This window comes from Anolis carolinensis, chromosome 2, assembly GCF_035594765.1.
Source record: "Anolis carolinensis isolate JA03-04 chromosome 2, rAnoCar3.1.pri, whole genome shotgun sequence".
NCBI lineage: Eukaryota > Metazoa > Chordata > Lepidosauria > Squamata > Dactyloidae > Anolis > Anolis carolinensis.
The window spans coordinates 76,876,397-76,899,294 of NC_085842.1; the positions used below are offsets into that span (position 1 = coordinate 76,876,397).

The following is a 22,898-nucleotide window of genomic DNA, read 5'->3' on the forward strand; positions in this document are numbered from 1 at the left end:
GTTGCTCATGGTCAGTGGAGTTGGGAGGAGTTAAGGAGATGGTATGGAAGAGTTGTTGGCCTTTTCTTTATTTCTTTAGTATTTATTTGCCATATTTGTACCCCACTCTTCTCACCCCGACGAGGACTCAGAGTGGCTCACATATCCAAACATTGCTGTGAATTGATATAAGAACACAATGTGAGGAGCAAGGCTTTTAGCCAGCCATGTTGTAGGACAAAATGTTTACAAAAGAGTAGACAGGCATAATCTCTTTTTCTTTCTGGTGATTTGTTTTATTAATCACATAAGAGTTCTAGACATAGAAAACACGTGCAAACTAAAATCAAACAGAAATCTCTAAATGTTTCACATCATATAAATTCACTATGTAACTGAGGTCTGATACACAATATTGTTAAAATAACATAGGTACAGCAGAGTGATAACTGTAAAATATTGCTTAATGCCAGTGGATAATTAAATCAGAAAATAATATATCTGTCATAAACAAAAATGCGCAAAGAATGAGAGCAACTGAAAATCAGAGTTTAATTATACATATTCTTCTGAGGAAATCTCCAGCTGAAAGCCCTCATCTTCTAAATTCACAATTTGGCTATTGTTATTTACTGATTCTGCATTTTGATATCTAACAGTTTGCAGACATTTCCTACACATTTGTATATAAAATGCCTAATTAAAATTATAAATTTGTTTCTAGCGGTTTGCTATTATTTTAGCATGATAGAGTTTGCAAAAGAACCAGTGGAGTAATATGTCCGATCTGTTAAGAAAAACTGAGAAAGATTCTGGACTTTCTTACATTGTTTAATATTGTTATAGTATCCTGTAGCTTAGTTTAAGCTAAGACTTCCTCACAGTAAGACAAGCTGATTATTTCTAAACCCTTCTAATCACTTTAATTCACTTCAATGTATTAGAAAATTATCAGGTTGAAATATAATATTTTGTGTTTCTTTGCCTCTATTGGATAGCTTTATATCAGTAGTTAAAGTACCAAATCAAAATTAAACCAACACACTCTGGTTGCCTATACTGTCCAGCTTTATATTTGTTTGCAAGGATAATGAAGCAGGATGGATAACCATTAAACCCCTTAAAACTGAGAGGATAATCTGTCTCCACATAAGATAATTTGTGTCGGCCTCCCTGATCCCTATACAATGTAGTATTATTTTATTGCATTTCTGCATTCAGATGTTCCATGAACTCCACTGTCATAGCCCCTTTCACAGTATACCATCTCATGCCCAATATAACTGTGCTTTCCAGGCTATAGGACCACAGTTTTTTCCATCTTTTCAACAATCACAGAAGTGTTACATTGTAGATTTACAGTGTGAAATGCTTGACAAATTACATTGATTCCCTTTCATTCTTGAAAAAAACAAAAGTTATCTTTATTCACTGAAAAATTGAACACCTCCTTTTGAATAACGATACCTTACTGGTTTCATGTTTGAGTCTTGAAGTAAAAAAGCCCAGACTTAGTAAATCATAATGTCTTATTAATGCACTTTCACAAAGTGAAAGTAGAACTAAATACATTAAACTGCTAAAAGTTTTGGATATATGTGGAAAGATTTTAACATGGAAAGACATATTTAAACAGTGATACAATGGTAATATTTACCTCCTTGCTTTCGCATTTTTCCCGTTTTGTTAGCAATTAAAAGTATGTACCTATAGGCAACATTCTCAAGCACATAAAAGCATTGGGGTACTTTCCCAAGATGACTGGGTTGCCTTCCATTCTTATTTCATCCATGCGCTGACGAACATAGCGGGTCTGATTATTCCCTTTGCAGAAGGTTTCAGCTGTGATAGTAGTTATGTTGTTGTACTGCAAAAAGTGAATGTGAAATATATGAATACTCAGTGCGTATAACAGATTGTGTGCTCACATATTTTTGTTCAAATATTAATTAAATTTTCGGTATAGTACTATGATTTTTTTTTACTGTAAATGGATATAGAATATGCTTTTTACAGACTCCTCTTACCAATATCTGACTCTTCAGTGGCTCTACCAAGGGATCTATACAACAGCCTACTAGAAGGACACAGTTGTACTCCTAAAATACTACCATTAGTAAAGCATACATCAACCTGTTTCTTCATAAGTTGTAATTTACCAGGCACAAACCTTGTTTGCTTAGCATGTTTCCCATATTTCCTTTAGGTGGGCTTGCTTTACACAGCATTTCCTTATTTTTTTATTATGTTTTTTCCCACAACAAAGCAGTAAATAAATATAAGTAATTCGGTAACATTGTTATTTGGGCATTTTCAATTGTTTTAACTGAAATATTCCAGGTGCGGGACAGAAATACATGCTGTTGTTAATTATATGCACCAGTTTTCCTCTGTCACGCTTTATATAGCTGTGGTATGAAGCACTATGATAATCTTTTATGTGCTTTCATCATGTCCATTTCCACTTTACATTGGCAGTCTTGCTTGATGCCAAGGTAACTATAACAGTAAACTAATAAACAGCTCTTTTAAATCTGCAAAGAAATATCTGAAAAGCAGTTATTTGCAATGCTCATCCTTGTAAAACAGCAACAAAATGTTTTGAGACCTGAAGATGCAGAATACGTAGGCTCTCTGGCAAGTTAGCAGGAACAGCCTCCAATGCATTATGTCCTAAGTAAAGATATGACAGATTGTTCAGCTTCTGTGAGATGAACGAGAAAAGAAAGAAAGGCCAATTAATTATTACATCAGCCTTTGACCAAGATTTAAATACTTTTAATATAGTAATAGCTTAGGATCTATCTATTCATAGGCATAATTCAGCTCAGTTGCCTTAAAATATATGCACAGCTCTGTAGGTTAGAGCCTCCGTTAAGAATCTTTTCCAAGAAATCTGGACTTACTGATAAACCACTACAAAAGGATTTCCTTTAGCACTTGACCACATTGAGTAACACCAATCTGCTGGGTGCTTAAAGATGTTTGCATTAAAAAGAAATGTCTCAAAATTCTACTTCCCTGGAGTCTTCATGGTTTGTTTAGTGTGATGTCTGAGTTTTGTTTTACTCTTCATCAACAAACCAAAGGCAGATGCCAGAGTATGTTCCAGACTTACGATCCTTACTTTTAAAGGTGAGAGAAGTCAGAATACCTGGTTTGAACATACTTAATTTAGCAGATGACCACTGCGATTTGTTCTAGGTCTTTTCTGCAAATTTGGTGTATTAAGGCAACTGCTCTGTGAATGTTCTGATTTCTTTTTGTTTTAAATATAAGTTATTTGCAAGTCTCATTGAAATCATTAACATTGATTCTGAGGATTTAATTTTATAGTATTGTAATAAAGTCTGTTACCTTGAAGGCATTTGCTTTAATTCCTCTGCTCTTAATTTTGTTGTTGTTTGCATTCAGTGAAGTTAGTTTGGGAGGTAAAACTGGAAGCTTGGCAATCATATTGTCTGCAAGTGAAAGTTCTTCTAATAATAGGAGCTTTGCAAAGGCCCCATCTTCGATTTCTTGAATCCTGTTTCCAGTCAAATCAATTCTTCTCAGGCTGGCTTTAAAGGAAATAATATTATGTTGAACTTCAGTGGTCTTTGCAGGAATCTGACTGCCAAATGCCATTGATAGTGATGCTGCAAAACAAGCTGGACTTGAACAGAACTCAATTCCAGATGTAATTGTGATGGCATCTCAGCAACTCTGGACAGACTGTTCCACATTTCCAGTAGCAGCACCAACTTTCAATATGAAACTCTTAAGGGTTGTAATTCCACAAAACTATATAAAACAAGTAGCTCTAGGACAGAACTTTCTAATGCCAAGGTCCAAGCTTGACAGATACGCACAGCCAATTCCAGGTTATTCTAAATTGCATGAGCTCATGCAGATTAATTCATTCTTACTCTCATCCTCCTTCTCCTAGGATTTGCCATTTCTCTTTCCAACCGATGATTGGCATTTTGTGATTTATGGAGTTTCATGGGCAGTTTTCATTGTGCTATTGTGGGGAGTGAGTTTCAGGGTTTTCCCCTTAGTTGTATATACATATAACGTTTCCCTAAGTACACTTGTGTTTTTTGCTGGTCTTGTCAAAATTCAGCCATGTGAATTCTTATGTATGAATAACAACAACATGCAAAAAAAGGTGGGAGTGCATTTCACTCCTTAAGGGGTACACTCATATTTATGATTTGAGAGAGAGCTTTCTCAGTGGCTATCCCCTGTATCTGGAAATCTCTGCCCCCTCCGTGCTGTCCTTCCAGCGGCAGCCTAGATCCTTTGTGTCCAGGCAGGCTTTTAAAACCGGGAGCTTTTAAAGAGTGGGCTAGAGGGTGCTGCAATGTTTTAAATTGTACTATTTTAACAGCTATCTGTCTATCTGTTCATCCATCTGTCCATCTAGCTAGTGTGGCATTTTGACTCAATTGTTTTAATAATTACACTAATTTAATTTTAACATTTACTTTTAGTAAGTTTTTAATTATATTGCTTTTTAAGTTGTGAACTGCCTTGAGTCTCAGTCTTGGGGGGGGGGGGGATCGAGTATAATATCCTCCTCCCCTTCTTCCTTCTCCTTGTCCTTTTTTGCCAACTGAACATTATTCATAGGTAATGCCATGCTGTATATTGGGGCAGAAATCACCACTGTTTAATCAGTTGCCTGGTTATATTTTCATCAATATACAAGTGAATACACTATTAATTCTGAAGGATTTATTTAGTTCTTTTGTATATATGCATTTAACACAACATCATATCCTCAGGGAGGCAGAATACAGAGGGTGGTCTGTATTGTTGGTTTTAGGATATAGTTATATAAAAAATAATTTTTAAAAAACTTTGCTTATATCAACAGAATTTATAAACAGGTATTCATTTTTAACAAAGGAAGATATCCTTAATTAGAATCTACATACCTGTTTTCATGAGTGTTTTTATAATTTGATCTCTAATACAGATTAGGAGTCCCTTATCTCTAAAGTATGATATATGCCTCAAAATAATCTACCTGGGTAGCTAAAATTGTGACCACTTTATTTTCTGATTGTTCAGTGCACACAAACTTTGTTTCATAAACAAAATTATTTAAATATTGTGTATAAAATTACCTTTAGGCTATGTAAAATAAGATGTGCATGGAACATGAAAGAGTTTAGAGTTTAGACTTGGATCCCATCTCCAAAATATTTCATTATGTGTATGCAAATATTCCCAAATCTGAAAGAAATGGAAATCCCAAACACTTTTGGTCCCAAGCATTTCAGATAGGCTATTCAATCTGTATAGACCGGTAATGTTGGACTAGTACTCTAGGAGAACATGGTTTGGATCCATGTTTAGCCATGGAAACCCACACTATTAGCCTAGTCTAAGGAAAGCAATGGCAAATAAATTTTGCCAAAAAAGCCCAATGATAGGATCACATAAGTCAGAATTGACTTCAAGACATATGAAAACAGATTTCCAAGACAGGTAATGGCAATTCAGTTTCTTAGAATGAGGTATAATTTATCTTCTCTAATAGTATATAGTACTAAAATAAATATACCCAAATGATACTAATGTATACTTGTAGTCTTTACTGAACCACTATTTTCTATTTATTTATTTATTTTTACCCCAGTTTTATCCCATGGTGAGATTCAAAGCGGCGTACAATGGTTAAAAACAGAGATTACATAACATACAAATTTGAATAAAAACATAACCAAATAACAAATTGCACATTGCATAAACCATATATAATAGGTCAATAAATTATGACATATACCATCTAAAAATTCCCTGAACCTTGGCCACTGAGGTTATCCATAAAACAGATTCTACTGAAATCCTAAAAACATAATTTCCATTGGGCTGCGTAACAGCATTGCCAGGTCTGAGATAGCATTTAGAGATTGATATTACCAGTGACTATCTAGTGGTTGCCTATTATAAGTTACCAGGAAAGACCTGGTTCCACAAAAAGGTTTTAACTTGTGAACAAACAGCCAACAAGGAGGGGGGCAATTGCACATCTCTAGGAAGTGAGTTCCAGAGCCATGAGGCCATCACCAATAAGACACTCTCTCTCGTTCCCATCAATTGCACTGGTGACCATGGTGGGACCAAGAGAAGGACCCCTTCTGATGATCTCAGGGCTTGTGTGGGTTCATAGGAGGAGATGCGGTACCTCAAATAAGCTGGGCCTGAACCGTTTAGGGCTTTATAGGCTAATGCCAGCATATTGAATTGTGCCCGGAAAGGAACTGGGAGTCAGTGTAGCTGCTTTAGGAGTGGAGTCGTTCTTTCCCTATGTCCTGCCCCTGTAAGCAGTCTAGCCGCTGACCTTTATACCAGTTGAATTTTCTGAACACTCTTCTGGAGTAGCCCCACGTAGGACACGTTACAGTAATTTAGTCTGGATGCGACTAAGACGTGTACTACCATGGCCAGATTGGGCTTTTCAAAGTATGGGCACAGCTGGCTCACAAGCTTTAACTGTGTGAAGGCCCTCCTGGCCACCACTGACACCTGCGCCTCCAGGGTCAGCGTTGAGTCCAGACTGTGGACCTCCGCCTTCAGGGCGAGTGTGACCCCATTCAGCACAGGTTGCAGCCCAGTACCCTTATCAGCCCTACGACTGACGAGTAGTACCTCTGTCTTGTCTGGATTCAATTTCCATTTGTTCATCCTCATCTAGTCTGTCACAGCTGACAGACTCCAGTTCAGGGTCAGGACAGCATCCTTGGTATCAGGTGGAAACGAGTAATAGAGTTGGGTGTCATCTGGGTACAGATGGCACCAAACTCCAAAACTCCAAATAAATAATGAATTCTTAATATATACTTACGAATATCAGCGAAGTCAGAGACTTTCACTTTCTTGATTTTGTTGAATCTTGCGTAAAGGTAACCTGTTTCCTTTGGTAGAGGTGGGACGTTTTCAATTTCTGTTTCTTCACAGTATACTGAACCACTTAAGCAAACACACAGCAGACAAGTAGCCAAATCTGAAAGCATTAAAATTGTTTTCTATTTAAGTAGAAGATTGAAAGGTTATATAAACAAATAGAAGGTGGGAATACTCAGTCTTAGTAACAAAATTATATGGGGTAAAAATGTTGCATTCAAATAGTCTTCCATGTATTATGCAGTGCTTAAAATATGTAAATAATTTTCTTACAGTGTTCTTGTGAGGACTTCTGAGAACTTCCTTATAGAAAACAAGATTATGTGTCAAAATAGCTTAGAAAGTACAGTGCTCCCTCGCTAATTTGAGGTTTGGGTTCCGCAGATTCGCTATTTCACAGATTTTCCCATCTGGCTGCCCTCCCCTCACAGGCACAAAATGACTCAGTTTGAGGCATGTGACCCGGCCCGCGCTTCCTCCTCAGTCGCCTGCAGGCATTGCCAGTAGACCCTGCCTGCACCTCATCGCCTCAGGAACAACAAGAAATACAGTACAGTATGTTAAAAGAGGAAAAGAGGGAGGGAGGGAAGGGGGGCTATATTAATTGAAATAAATAGAGTGCCGCTACTTCGCGATTTTTCACTTTTCGCGGGCAGGCCTGGAACCTAACCCCCGCGAAAAGTGAGGGCACACTGTATTCAAAAGCTTTTGAACAGTACATAGTATTGATCTATAGTAACAATAATCTTTAGATTGCAAAGGGAATATGCAGGAAATACAAAGAGCTGAATTGCAGTTCTCAGTGGTTCTCCTCATTTATCACTGTCAGTTATCAGCAATGTTGCAAATGTCATGATACCGACATACAGCAATTACATTGACTCAGAACTGAAGAATGAGAAACTAGTGGTACCAGCAATGCTATTGTGAAACCAGAAATCTCTGGGTCTCTGAGGGATATCTGAATGTGCTGCTAATACTGAATCAACATGCCCACTTCTTAGATCTCAATAACCCCTTCAGCAACAGTTCATCCAGCATGAGCTTTTGAATTGACAGAGAGGCGCTAGACTAACCTGAACTCCTATCCCTTTAAAGCTTCTAAAGAGTGTCTGTGGACTGAAAATAAAAACCTTTAGCTGGATTTCCACCTTGCTGTTTGCTGGTAACAGTCCTAGGTGGTGAAGCATTTAGTTTGCCTTACTGCCACCTCAGGTCCTGGTTTGGGAAATGTGACGGGAAATATTTCTAGACTACAGTTTCCGTTACTTCTCACTATTGTTTATGCTGGCTTAGTGCTGGTGGGAATTCCAGTCCAACAATATGTAGAAGATTAAACGGTTCCCATCTCAGCTCTAAATAAGGTAAATGTGTTATCCGTTGAGATATCGACTGTCAGAGGGAGATTATTTGCACAACTGAAACTTGGAAGGTTCCATTTTTAAACCTACTAGGTAACACTGTCTAGTTTGGCTTCATTTGCTCTTTTAAGTTTGTAGGCTACCAAAACTTGGAAACCAAGTAGAGTTGGTACTGATTGATACTTATAAGGGAAATCATCAATCAATATCAGTTGCTGTATGTTGCATTCAGAGGAGGTTAGTGGCAAACCTTCTATATAAATCTTGCCAAGAAAACCCAATGAGATGGTCACTACCGTGTTTCCCTGAAAATAAGACAGTGTCTTATATTAATTTTTGCTCCCAAAGATGCTCTAGGTCTTATTTTCAGGGGATGTCTTATTTTCACAGAATTCACATTTATTGTTGAACAAAAAAATGATCATTTATTATATACTGTACAGTAGTTGTCATCACAAACCAGCATAACCAGACAAACTGTGAATCCTATCAAGAATTTCTTGTTACTTGTTACATTATCCTGCTTGCTCTGGTGTTCTGTTCGGCGGGCATGCTTCCAGACAAAAACTTTGCTATTAAAATTGTTTGCTAGGTCTTACATTCGGGGGAGGCCTTATATTTAGCAATTCAGCAAAACCTCTATTAGGTCTTATTTTCTGGGGATGTCTTATTTTAGGGGAAACAGGGTAGGTCTTATTTTCAGGAGATGTCTTATTTTTCCATGAAGAAGAATTCCATGAAGAATTATGCTGGTTTGTCATCACAAACCAGCATAACCAGACAAACTGTGAATCCTATCAAGAATTTCTTGTTACTTGTTACATTATCCTGCATGCTCTGGTGTTCAGTTCGGCGGGCATGCTTCCAAACAAAAACTTTGCTAGGGCTTACTTTCAGGGGAGGCCTTATATTTAGCAATTGAGCAAAACTTCTGCTAGGTCTTATTTTTTGGGGATGTCTTATTTTAGGGGAAACAGGGTATTAGTTGGAATTGCCTTGCAGACACATAGCAGCAAATGATCTAAAATTAATATCCAACTTTGCTATTATAAAGATTTCTTCTTTTTGCCTTACACACACCTTTATCATGGAATCATAAAAGGAAAGAATCTAAGAGTTGGAAGTCATGGCTATCATGTACCCTCTCAACCTTCATCTAACACCAAAACCTTGACTACCAGAGGGATGGAAAGGTATAGCTACATCTTCTTCCTCATACATCCCAGGCATCATTTTTAACTGAAAAACTAAACTCTTTGGTGTCTGTGAACATATACTTAATATTTAGAATTTTGAAGGATGAATTTGAAGGCTTTGGAAACTTATACACATTAACAGTCCTTCCCCTGGTGAGATGTACTGAGTATAGATGAGGGTAGGAAATGGGGAAGACAGGTTTATAACCTGTCCGCTTAATATAATTATTTGTTCCAAACAAGCAACAATAATTGAATAACAGTGTATACAATATATACAAACTGTTTTATAATTTGAGGATGCTTTTGATAATTTATTGTGATAAATACATACCTGTAAAATTTGTTGAGCTCTCTCCTGGTCCATCTTCATCTCCCTGCATTTGTAGTACATCTTCATTGAAAACAAGGATATCATTGTTTTCCTTTTACATGTAAAGTTATAAAAACACATGTAGTAACAGCAGATTAATATTTAGTAAAAGTGGTAGTAAAACTTTTACAAGCCAATAAATGCACATTGTCTGAAAAATTTCTTGGAGTACAGTATTTGAAACAACATGTGAAAATATTTTATAAGCTATCAGAAGTGCCTGTTGAATAATGTAAGCCCTCATGGCCTATTTGACACTAACAATTGATAAATATTAAATGGAAGCTATTACAAAATAACAAATTCCCAATTATGCTTTGACTTCTTCGTGTTTCCCCAGATTAATACAAGTTGTCCTGATGTTTCAGATTAATTTGCTGTGATGTTTAAATTGGGGACTTGTAGTTTGTGATTTTCTTGTAACCAGGATCAAACCATAGTTTCCATCTTGATATTTTTAGGAAGGAGTCAACCACATTTAGGAAATTCTGGCCATGTGGAAATGACTGTGGTACTTAAGCAGCTTAAAACATAAATGCTTGTATCCCCGCCACCAACAGCATTATAGCTGAGGCAGTTACAGGGATGAAAGATATTTAGAACTTTCTCATGTTGTTTTGGAATGGAACAGATATTTTTAATGTACAGTATGTTCGCTCTGATATGCACAGTTGCATGGCATCATGCCCAGTACTGAGTCTGAGACCTCTTGCATGCAAAATATATGCCCTCCTTCTGAGTTATATATATTGATCATTTATGAATAACGATGTTTTTTCTTCGTGTACTCTGTGAATGCACACTAATGGAGAAGGCTGCGCCTGCGCAGGCTCCAACGGATAGTCTTCCAAGCTAAAGTTTGAAATTTGGCGGTAACCCCGCCCCTCTCCCCAGAGGGTATAAAGGGCGCCCTCCGCGCTCGCTCTCCAGTTCCTTTTTTTCCACCGCAAAGCTCACTTCGGACTCTTCGTTCTTATGTCGACCACGCGTTTTAAGCGGTGCACTCAGTGTGCCGCTAAGATTCCAGATTCCGACGGTCACGCTAAGTGCCTTTTCTGCCTCAGCGAAAGTCACGTCGTCGGTACCTGCCGCTTTTGCCTGGCCTTTACAGCTCAGGCCCGAAGAAATAGGGCTGCGAGACTCCGCGCAGCTCTCTACGAAAAAACTCTTGCTCCTGAGGCTTCTACTTCCACCTCGGCCTCGATGGCGTCCAGGCCTGCTCCGTCGGTATTATCCAAAACCTCAAAAACTTCGAGACCAAAACCGGCCAAACTGCCCTGCACGGTGACTACCGCCACGGTTTCCACCCGGTCGGGCAAAATGGGCCCTTCATCGACTTCGAGTTCGGTGACTTCGGCCATTTCCATTCGATCCCGCCTGGCTTCGCCGCCATCTTCTTCCGCCATGAAGATTGCCTTTAAGAGGGCCCAGGAGGAATCCAGACGAGCCCAGTCTGACTCGGCAGCTGTGTGCCCGATCCCTCCGACACCGGGAAAATCGCTGAGGGTTGCGTTGAAGCAACCTCCAGCAAAGAAACGAATGATCCAGAGGTCGTCCTCCTCAGCTTCTTCGAAGAAGGACGTCCCCTCCTCTGTGGCCTCCTCCAGGAGATCCTCTCCTATCCAACCAGCGCAACGCCTCCGCTCCTCTTCCTCTCCTCATGGTCAGTCCTCGGATGCCTCTCCCGACCGGTCGGTCAGGACAGTTATTAAGGCTCCCCAGCCAGCGCCATCACGCCTTCCGGCTCGACAAGAGCTTTTTCCCCCGGCTCAAACACCCGAGAGGGGTAGACAAATGACGCGCTTAGCCTGTGCCGCCCAGGCTTCCGCGTCCAAGGGCGTTCGTCCACAGCCGGCTCCCGCTGCTCTTGAGGTGATACCTCATCAGGACTCTGCGCTTGTTTCTCCTCCCCGGTCCCCTCAAGGGCCCGAGGAGGATGACCCCGATATCGAACACCCCGAGTTGATCCTCTCCGCCTCCGTTGTCTCTCTCGGTCTCGACCTCTCCCCGCCTCACGACGCCTACGAGGTCGACCCACCTTCCCCGACGGATAATATCCGGGCTTTCTCCGACCAGATGGTCAGAATGGCAGACGCTCTGGGGATGGAAATTAAGCAAACCTCAAAAGCTGTTACCGACCCCGTTTTCAAGAGGGTCCAAGCTCAAGCCCCGCCAGCCACCTTGCTGCCTTTTCTTCCATACCTCCTGGACGTAATCCAGGCATCTTGGAAGATTCCATCTTCGATACCTCCAATCTCTAAGAAAATAGAGGCCTGGTACCGAACCGATGATGAAGCCCTGGAATGGCTCAAGCATCACCCTGATCCAAACTCCATGGTGGTAAAGGCCTCCCAATCGTCGGGTCGACAGTCCAACTCCCCTGCCGACAGGGAAGGTAAATGATTCGATGCGGTAGGCTGCAAGCTGTACTCTGGCGCTCTCCTCCTTTGCCGCATGGCGAACTACGGGGCCTGCATGGGCGCTTATCAACAGATCCTCTGGGAAAAAGCCCAACCTTTCTTCGCCAAACTTTCTGACGAAGACCGGTCAGTCCTTTCGACCCTCCAACAGGAGGCGGACTCCCTCGCACACCACCAAATTCAAATGGCTAAGCACACTGGCGATACCGCCGGAAAGATGATTGCCCACGCAGTTGCGATCAGACGGCATGCATGGCTTCGGTCCTCAGGACTCTCTTCTTCCTCTCGACAAGTGATCGAAGACCTTCCTTTCGACACTCAGGGCCTTTTCAACTCTGGTACTGATGACAAACTGAAGTCCAATCATGACTTCAAGATCCTCGCAACAAAGTGCGGGACCGATCAACCTCAGGCTCAGCGGACCCGATGGTTCCCGCAACGGTACCGTCGCTACCCTCAGCCTTTTCGTCACCAACCGTTTCGACGCTCGTCGAGCTCGAGTCACCACAGTCATCAGCAACAACCTCGCCGCCAGCACCAGGTCCCGAAAGGTCGAGGCAAAGGTGCCACAGCTATGCCACAACCCCAACGACGGGCCTGACGCCCACTCTCTCAGGGACTTTTCTACCTTCACTACTACTGCCACTGCCATGCCTTTCCTAGGCTCCAACCAGAACCTTCCTCTCTGCTCTTTCCTCGATCGCCTAGCTCCTTTCTACCGCGAATGGGAGTCTGTCACCTCAGATGCCTGGGTTCTTCGCATTGTCAGAGACGGCTATGCCTTGGAATTCGAAACTTTGCCCCCCACGGGTCACATCCTTCACACCGACCCTTCACCGGAAATATGCTCCAAGGTCGACTCCCTTCTGGCGAAGGGCGCAATCCAGCCTTCTCCTTCCGAGCAGGACACTCGAGGTTTCTTCTCGAGATACTTTACGGTTCCCAAAAGGGGCGGAGGTCTTCGGCCCATCCTCGACCTGCGAGCCTTAAACCTCTTCATTCTGCCTTCAAAATTTCGAATGGTCTTGGTGGCCTCCATTCTCCCGATGCTCCGACACGGAGACTACTTTGCCTCTATAGACTTACGAGATGCGTATTTCCACGTCTCAGTACGTCGATCTCACAGGCGCTTCCTCTCCTTCAAGCTCCTGGGACAGTCTTACCAGTTCACAGTTCTCCCTTTCGGCCTCGTCACGGCTCCAAGGGTCTTTACGAAGGTGGTCGCCGTGGTGGCAGCGCACCTAAGAAAACAGGGCATAATGGTCTTTCCTTATTTGGACGATTGGATGATTGTCGCGCCCGACCCCTCATCCCTTCAAAACCACATCTCTCAAGCTCTTTCTCTTCTACAACGGCTGGGCCTTCAGTTGAATGTCGCAAAGTCCCAACTCCTCCCGGCCACAGAAATCCGCTTCATCGGAGCTCTCTTCAACTCCATCGCGGAAACCGCCTCCCTACCGAAGGACAGGTTCCTAGCTCTTCAACAACACCTTTCTCTCCTCCTCCGCAACCACAGGATCCGAGCCCATTCTGTCTAGGTCCTTCTGGGTCACATGGCCTCCACGGTCATGGTTACTCCTTTCGCCAGACTACGTCTCAGACCTCTTCAAAGATGGTTTATAGACTCTTTCAAACCCCATCGGCATCCGAGCTCAATGTTTCTCACGGTACTGAACCACGTTCGCCTCTCCCTTCGTTGGTGGCAGGACCCAGCGAATGTTTGTGTGGGACTTCCCTTCCATCCCTCCCTTCCGTCAGTCACCATCACGACCGACGCCTCCAATTTTGCGTGGGGAGCCCACATGTCAAGCCTCACTGTCAGGGACCTTTGGTCCATCCAGGAGAAGTCTCACCACATAAACTTTCTAGAACTGTTATCAATCTTCAAAGCCCTCCGGGCGTTTGCTCGCTTTCTTCCCCACAAGACTGTTCTGATCCAAACGGACAACGCAGTAGCTATGTACTACATCAACAAACAAGTGGGTACGGGCTCGAGGAAACTGATGGCTCTCTCGATGGACATTTGGCTATGGTGCATAGCGAGACACATAACCCTGTCGGCGGTTCACCTTCCGGGGGCTCAAAACACGCTAGCAGACTCTCCAAGCAGAATAACGACCTCCCCCCACGAGTGGCGTCTCGATCCCGAAATCCTGAAATCCGTCTTCGACGATTGGGGCTGGCCAGCTCTGGAACTTTTTGCCTCCTCCTCGAACGCTCAACTTCCTCGCTTCGGAGCGAGACTACCTCCAAACTCGACCCCGGGCTGTCTCGGAGACGCGTTTCTCCTCAACTGGACTCTCGAGCCCGTCTATCTTTTTCCTCCCTTCCCTCTCATCTCGAGGGTAATAGAGAGACTCTATCTAACGCCGACATCGGCCATCCTGATCGCCCCTGCATGGCCACACCAGCCGTGGTACCCAACTCTACTCCGGATGTGTGCGGATCCTCCCTGCACTCTCCCAACTCTCCCTCATCTACTATCTTCACAGAGGAGACAGGTCCTCCACCCCGACGTCCCGTCCTTACACCTGACTGCCTGGAGGATACTTCCTTAAATTCTCTCCACCCAGACCTGCAGGCGATCCTTTCTGCCGGCCACGTCAAAGGCCTATTCTTACAAGCTTGCAAAATTCCAAACCTTCCTTCGGGACCGACACGTCGATCCCTCCTCTACTTCGATCCCGCTGGTCCTGGACTTCCTACTTTCTCTTGTGGATCGTCAACTCTCTCTGGCCTCGATAAAATCCTATCTCGCTGCTCTCTCCTGGCATTTCCAACGTCAGGGACAACCCTCTCTCTTTTCTAACAACCTCATTAAGACCTTTCTTCGAGGTTACAACAACCTGCACCCTCCAGTTCAACCTCCGACTCCCAGATGGAGCCTCGAACTCGTCCTTTCTCAACTAGCTTCAGCTCCCTTTTACCTATGGCCTCCGCTGACCTTCACCTTCTCTCTTGGAAGACTGCCTTCCTAATCGCTATCACCTCTGCGCGCAGGCCTTCGGAACTGGCTGCTCTTTGGGTGGACGAACCCTACCTCCGTTTCCACCACGACAGGGCTGTTCTTCGCCCGGACATCACCTTCCCACCTAAGGTGGTCTCTGCTTTTCACCTTAACCAGGACATAATACTCCCTGCTTTCTTCCCTAATCCTTCTTCTTCTTTGGAGCGGAGACTTCATCTCCTGGATGTCAGGAGAGCCCTCCTTTTCTACAAGGACAGGACTAAGGACATACGTAAGTCACCTAGACTGTTTGTGGCTTATGCTACCCATAAACTGGGCGAACCACTTTCTTCTCAAAGACTCTCACACTGGATTGCTCAGACTATCGAACTCGCTTACCAGCTGGCTAAACGCCAACCCCCCTCTTCGATCCGCCCTAGATCAACGAGGGGCCTTTCCACTTCTACTGCCTTCCTGAGGGGTGTCCCTCTCGACTCCATCTGTCGAGCGGCTATCTGGTCCACTCCATCCACCTTTGTTTCACACTACAGGATAGACTCAAAGAACCTCAGGGACTTGGCCTTTGCCAGGTCTATCCTTTCCTCCTGCCTTTCCTAACGTTACTTGCCTTACTCAAAACCAGTTTTTTTGCTGTCCTTTCTTACAAGTTCACCGCTGTCATTCAGCCTTTATTTACACTATATGTTCATGGGTTCATTAACATAGTGCTTGTGTACTATACTTACCCACTGCACTGAAATGTATTTCATTAATACCTCTACCTCTGTTTCAAGGAATCGGTCTATACTTACCTCTGTAATTCTTACAGACTATCGCTCACATACAATGTTGTGATTGTGTTCTGGATCCTATTAACAAGGATCGGTTTTTGCACTATATACTGTTGCACCATTTTCTTTGACTATTGCACTTGCTTTTGCACCTTGTGCTCAATAAATGTGTTGTTTGGACACTAAACTTGTTATCGGGTTTGCTATCCCACCTACCTACACCTCAGCTTGCTAGTCTCCATTAGTGTGCATTCACAGAGTACACGAAGAAAAAGGACAGGTTGCTTACCTGTAACCGTGTTTCTTCGAGTGTACTCTGTGAATTCACACAATCCCGCCCTTCCTTCCCCACATGCAAACCTCTCCCTTTCTCGCTGCCTTTGCGGCATAGGAACTGGAGAGCGAGTGCGGAGGGCGCCCTTTATACCCTCTGGGGAGAGGGGCGGGGTTACCGCCAAATTTCAAACTTTAGCTTGGAAGAGTATCCGTTGGAGCCTGCGCAGGCGCAGCCTTCTCCATTAGTGTGAATTCACAGAGTACACTCGAAGAAACACGGTTACAGGTAAGCAACCTGTCCTTCTGTAATTTACTGATACCTATCTTTAGCTATGGTTTCAAAGTACATCAAGAAATCCTAGCATGTCTTTTCTCCCTCAATTTATTTATTTACTCTGTTTCTACCCCACCTTTCTCTACCCCGAAGGGGACTCAAGGCGGCTTACATGGAGGCAATAATTCAATGCCTTAAAAACATATAATACAGACATTAAAATTAAATTAGATAAAAACAGACATATTGAACATTTAAAAACATTACATTAAAATCACACCATCCATAATCATAATCCAGACCTTTCCATAGTCAATTTCATATTTCCAGATCTGTTATTGCACTGTCCTATTCACTAAAAGCCTGATTCCACAGCCAAGTTTTTATCTTTCTTCTAAAGGCTAGGAGGGGGGGACTGATCTAATGTCACTGGGGAGGGAGTTCCAAAGCCGAGGGGCCACCACTGAGAAGGTCCTGTCTCTCGTCCCCTGAGAAACTAGGTTGTTAAAGTCAGGCTCCTTCCATACTACTTGAACTTCCAATGGGCAGGTAGACTGAATTATTTCATATTGTCTTCAAATTTTAAAATCAGAGATGATAAACCTAGCTAACTGTGAGGTTTGGTTTTTTAAAAACCACCTTTAAACCACTTTTGCTTAGTTTTATAATAATTATCCCATTATATAACAGATGTTTAAAATACTATAAACTGCAGCTCATTGTCTTACGAAATCACTTCTACCAGTATAAAACAGAGTTGTTCATGATTTGGAAAAAGATGCACTTTCTCTTTTAGGTAAATAGTTTTAAACACAGCAAATAGATACTTTTAAGGAAATAATAATTAAGAACTTCATACATTAAATACATATTTCTAATCAAAATATTGCTGTCCCCTGTGACAGTGGTGCATTTGAAAGTACTACTGAAAATATATATCGTTCTCTCACTATATCTACTATATCTACTATATATATAAAAAGCTTCTGACCATTTTTACCTTAATATAAACAACGAAACTAAAAAACTCAGAACCATGAAACTTGGCAACACAAACCAGGGCCCTCCCCGCTGGGTTTTGACAACCAAACCAGAACTCAAATTGACATCCATGGCCCAAAAAAGCCAAAACAATAAAAAAAACCCATCTGCGCTTGCATGGAGCAGGACGCAGCGCGCGATCCCCACCCACCACACACCCCTCCAGGCTTGCTGCTTGCCTGTTGCCGCTGTCGCCACCATCATCGCCACCATCCCCATCAGAGCGGGAGGGGCGGCCCCAGGAGAGAGAGAGGACGGTGAAAGGGCCTTCAGTTGGGACGGGGAGGCGACAGCGAGGTGGATTTGCCAGCTGTGGCCCTGCGCGCTCCAAACTGGGAGGGGGAGGAAAGGAGGGGCGGCCCCAGGGGGGAGAGAGGATGGCGAAAGCAGTGAAAGCGGCTTGAGTTGGGACGGGCAGGCGAGAGCGAGGTGGGTTTTCCGGCTGCGAAGCTTGTGACCCTGTTGGGGGGGGGAGGAAGGGGGCGGACTGGGCCAGAGTGAGGGAGATTTGAACAGGCTGCGCAGCCGCTGCCGTAGCCACCACCTGCTTGGTTTCCTGCCGGAGTGGAGGGCGGAAAGCAGAGCTCGGCACCCTAAGGAAGGGAAGGTGCGTGGCGCGGGCGAGAAGGGAGACATGACAGGGAACATGAGAACATTTCACACAACAAGGCAATGACAAATTGTGAGAAAAAACAACCCATTTCTGCCATTTCACACAATCCAAGCACTCCCAACAGATGGCCATCCAGTCTCAGCATTATAATGAGGATGATGATGATGATGATGATGATGATGATGATGATAATAGAAGCATAGAATCCAAGAGTTTGGAGAGACCCCAAAGGGGCATCCAGCCCAACCCTTTCTGCTATGCAGCTGGACACAATCCAAGCATTCACAACAGATCGACAACATGTGAATACTATACAATACTACACAGGGACATACACCCCCTCTAGCCTCACCACTTTCACAGTACACAAACAACCTAATGCATACTGAACATAAAGACAACCATACAACATACATTCAATACCACCACGTCTTCAACAATTTTAAACCAACACCACCAGACTATGCCACAGCAACGCGTGGCCGGGCACAGCTAGTGTTATATATTCTTCTTGCAGAGAGTTCAAAGTTTGAGGGCTTGAATGTTGTTTTGTTGTTTTGTGATTGAATGTGACCTGCCTCAACTTCACAATTGTGTAACTGTATGTTGTTATGAGGTGCTGATACATCCTAGATTTTCTTTGTGTTTGTCTCTTTTGCATTCTAGGCACTAACATTCTAAATATTGGTGACCAGGAAAATCTACTTCATGATATAATATATTGTTAATTCTAACAATTAATAAAGTAGGGTACTGTCTTTGTCTGAATATTTGAAACAGTTCATTGCAGTTGTACTTTTTATCACATAAATAATTCTAGAGTGCTTTTTTATGGATAAATCTAAGGATAGAGAAGTCTTATAGATGCACTGACCTCCCATTTATGTAGATTGAGGTGTAAAGGAATTAAAATGGCTCAGGTATTGGTCTGATCTTTGCCTGCTCTATGAAATCCATGTCTCCTCTCTTTCCACACCCACACCCACAGAACACTGCCTCCCCCCCCCCCCATTTGAGGTCCAATTTCCAATGTGAGGGGAGGGGCCACTGTCATAATCAGAGACTGGGAGGTCTGGGAATGTGTGGAGATCCACTGTTTGGCCCTTTGCAGAGATTCCCAGATACATAGTGTAACTCATTTTTATCATAATTGCCTATCCAAAACCATTTTGGCTTACAAGTTGGGTGTGGTGGGGCATTTGGCAAGAACGCAAAATAAATCCATGATGACAGATTTCCAAGATTTGTCAGTACATGCTTGATCAAAAGACAGCACTGTTCTTTTCTCTCTGCAAGCTCAGAATGAACACTATGATAACACAACACATCCTTGGACAATTAAAGCATGTACAAATAATTTAGGAATGTAATAGTAATTGATAATGATGATGCACTAATACAAATATATAATCTGTTTGTGATCCAGATGGCACTTCATATTACACCTTCCTATGAGCTCAAAGACTTTTGAATTAACATATATGACCCAAACACCTCAAACTTCATAATACTTCACATTGTGAATTATTTTATATTATTTTTATTTCTTTTGGCTTTTTTTCTATTTTTACTCATTGAACATGCACACATGCATAGATTGCTAATACAGATATTGGCATAATAAAAAAAGTAAAAGAATTTATAAACTACCTTATATTTTACTGCATCCTGTGGCTTTTCTTCATAATCTTCCTTAAATAATATGTCTTCATACCCTTGCTTGAATATTGTATCTTCATAAAATGGAGCTATGTTTTGTTGTGGTGGTGGTGGTGCTAACTTCACCAAAGGCATAAAAAAAAAGAAGAGGAGACAAAACTTCTGCAAAGTCTTCATTTCACCAGATCAGAGTTGTATTGAGCTGAAAATACTAAGGAAAATGATTTCTTTGTGACTGGAAATAAAAAAAGCAAACTGTCAAAACAATATTTAAAGCCTAGAAGACTAGTTGGCAAAGCGTTTCTAATGCTCAAGGAACATGGAAATATTATTTAACTCCTTGTGTTCTTTATTTAAGTGCTGCTAAAGTTAAAAAAGCTGGTATGTGCTAAAAAACAAGAACAATATGCTATTGTTTTTAGATATTGCTTTTTCTCTTGAGTTTCAATGCCATTTAGAAATAGCTTCAAAAGATAGTTTGAGACCTAGCAAGTACAGTGAAGAAATAGTTAAAAGGGAAGAGAGCTGAGCCCTGCCTGGAGTAAAAAGATTATTTTTCATTGTCTTCAAAACTTTTTTGTTTAGCAAAATAGATTTTGAAATATATAACACAGAAGCAAAAAAAAAAGTTAAAGGTTTGTTTAAATATGTATATGATTGAATAAAAACATGTAATCACATAATATATTATCAAAGAGCTATATAATCAAAATACTTTTACAGTAACTAAATTCATTTGTCATGTATTAAGGTACTTTCTTTGAAAATATCACCTACCTTTTTGCTGACTGAGCTTTCTTTTTTGGCTGTCTTCAGTTTTCCTTTCTGTGCATTAATTCCAAATGGTCAGGGAAAAGTTATGGAATATTTTCAACAGAATGAAATGATAGTGCTACAAAAATGATCTATCTTTAAAAAACTTTCTGTGATGTAAAGGAGGCTTTGTCAGCCTGCAGCCTAGTGTGAAAAATCATCCAAAATGATAATTCAGTCTTGCTCAACTAATATATTTGAAAGAGATCCAGCTTAATATGTTCATCTAGTTGCTATTATCGTTTTAAAAATATAGTGAACCAACTGCAGTTTCTTGCAATAAAGGCTTAAGCAAAGTCATGTGCTTTTCATTTAGTTTTGCGTTTAATGGGAAACAAAGAAACTGACTTCCGTTTCAGATGTAACAGTACATTCCACTTTTTTGTGCAGTAAATGATTGTGACTCAAGATACACAGAGAAGAAACCCAAGATTTTCGTTTGCAGCTTAATTAATTAAACATGAATTAATGGACAGTTTTCTCATTGATCATGCTGAGTTCTTTTATCAGCAATGTCAGGGTTAAGTTTTTGGAGGGCTGACTAACATTCCAGCCTGAATAGCTCATTATAGAAAATCCTGAGATGCATATTCATTGAAAGTGCAACTTGTGACAGAAGAAGGTTTGCATATGTAGGGTTTTAATTATAAAAAATATTGGAGATCTTTATGGATCTTTATCCAGTATCACATGTCTGTTTAGAGCCTTCACTGTCTTATGCGTAGGTAGTGAAGATGAAAAGGGTCTACTTGCATAAATAATGAGCATTCTTGGAAGAATACAGCTGTTTAGATGACTTACAATGGTCTGACATGATTATTTTTAGCTAGGCCATCAAACAAAAGATGTATCAGCTAAAAATATTAAAATGTATATAATTTCTTTAAAGCCCAAAGTAATCATGTAGTAGAATGTTTATTGCCCTCAAAATGCCAGAGTGTAGAAAACAGCTGTTTGCTCTGGAACTCCTCCATTGGTGTCAGTTACTTTGGCTTGGGATGTCTGCTAGTGTACAATCTATGCTTATAGTTTTGAAACCTGATATGTCTTGAACAGTTTTCCTTGACTGCAGTATACAGATTTCGAATAATTGTTTTAATGTGCAATATTATAAAGCTAAACCACACACACACATATTTCTGAACTATTGATATAGTGTTAGGTTTGTGGAATTAATATCATATTTACTCAAGTGTAATGCACCATCAATTTTAATGAACACCTCAATTCTTAAGATGCACATTACAAAAAATGGATTTGCCCTTGAATGTAATGCACAGAACAGCTTAGGGATAGCACATCAGGGAGGCCTGTAGTCATTTGGGAAGCCATGCCCCTTTATCGAGCCAAGACTGGCAAGCTCATCAACCTCCCAACTGGCCTCTCACCGAGGGGGAGGGTTTAAAGACTTCATTAATGAGGCCAGTTGACCAGGTGGATTTATGTCTGTGATTGTAATGTGCCATTGAATGTAATACACATTTCAATTTTGACAATGCAATTTAGCTCAAAAAGGTGAGCATTAGACTTGAATAAATATGGTATGTGAAAAGGCATTTGGAGTTCTCGAGGGGCAGCTCGTTTATATCCTTTGCCTTGTTTTTTCTTTCCATTAATTCATTGGTTAATTCTGAAGGTTCTCTCCATTTAAAAAAAATGCTGTTCTTATCATTCACCATAACATATGGCAAGCTGAAAATAAGCAAGGTGGTTTTATTCAGAGCAGTGCTCACACAAGGGATATTTGTGAATCCCTCCTTCTGTTACTATGGAGCTTTTAATAAACTGGGCCGCTGAACACGGGTATTTTGTATACCAAGCACTATTTACAGTGGAAATCCATAGACTGGTGCTCATCCACAAGCCATTAGTTCCCAGGCTGCATCACATTTCCAGGAAATAAGTAAAGTTATAACCGATGGAAAGAAAAATGTTACTGATATGGAAGGTGGCAGCAGGATAGAGATTTTTTTTTTCGTGTCGCTTCTGGAGTGAGAGAATTGGTCGTTTGCAAGTACATTGCCCAGGGGACGTCCGGATTTTTTTTGATGTTTTTACCATCCTTGTGGGAGGCTTCTCTCATGTCTCCGCATGGAGCTGGAGCTGATAGAAGGAGCTCATCCGAACTCTCCCCGGGTGGGATTTGAACCTGGCAGCTTTCAGGTCAGCAACCCAACCTTCAAGTCACGAGGCTTTAGTCCACTACGCCATCGGGGGCTCCAGGGTGGAGATCAATGGTACCAATCCCTGGCATATTA

At 41.8% G+C, this 22,898-nt stretch overlaps 2 protein-coding genes across 3 annotated transcripts in view; one reads left to right on the forward strand and one right to left on the reverse strand.

Annotated features, from left to right (window-relative positions):
- The window catches only part of cenpp (centromere protein P), a 224,474-nt gene that overhangs the window by 28,947 nt on the left and 172,629 nt on the right, over nucleotides 1-22,898 (forward strand). The window lies entirely within an intron of this gene.
- On the reverse strand, nucleotides 252-21,000 carry ogn (osteoglycin). Of its 2 annotated transcripts, none has more exons than XM_008105174.3 (7): nucleotides 20,605-21,000; nucleotides 19,819-20,038; nucleotides 9,768-9,858; nucleotides 6,818-6,976; nucleotides 3,337-3,539; nucleotides 2,588-2,683; nucleotides 252-1,846 (listed from the first exon to the last, which is right to left on the reverse strand). In XM_008105174.3, exons 2-7 carry the CDS (start codon nucleotides 20,002-20,004, stop codon nucleotides 1,673-1,675), a joined length of 909 nt encoding a protein of 302 aa, XP_008103381.1. In that variant the 5' UTR covers nucleotides 20,005-20,038; nucleotides 20,605-21,000; the 3' UTR covers nucleotides 252-1,672. The 2 variants fall into 2 exon arrangements, with proteins under 2 accessions (XP_008103381.1, XP_008103380.1); XM_008105173.3 differs by having other exon boundaries at nucleotides 19,819-20,062.

Bases quoted from the DNA above. Each gene is read 5' to 3' on its own strand.
- ogn (XM_008105174.3), bottom strand. From the start codon at position 20,004: ATGAAGACTTTGCAGAAGTTTTGTCTCCTCTTCTTTTTTTTTATGCCT. The intron at 9,859-19,818 runs GTAGTTTATAAA...TACATGTAAAAG, and splicing joins AGGATGCAGTAAAATATAAG to GAAAACAATGATATCCTTGT. The intron at 6,977-9,767 runs GTATGTATTTAT...TAATGCTTTCAG, and splicing joins GAGCTCAACAAATTTTACAG to ATTTGGCTACTTGTCTGCTG.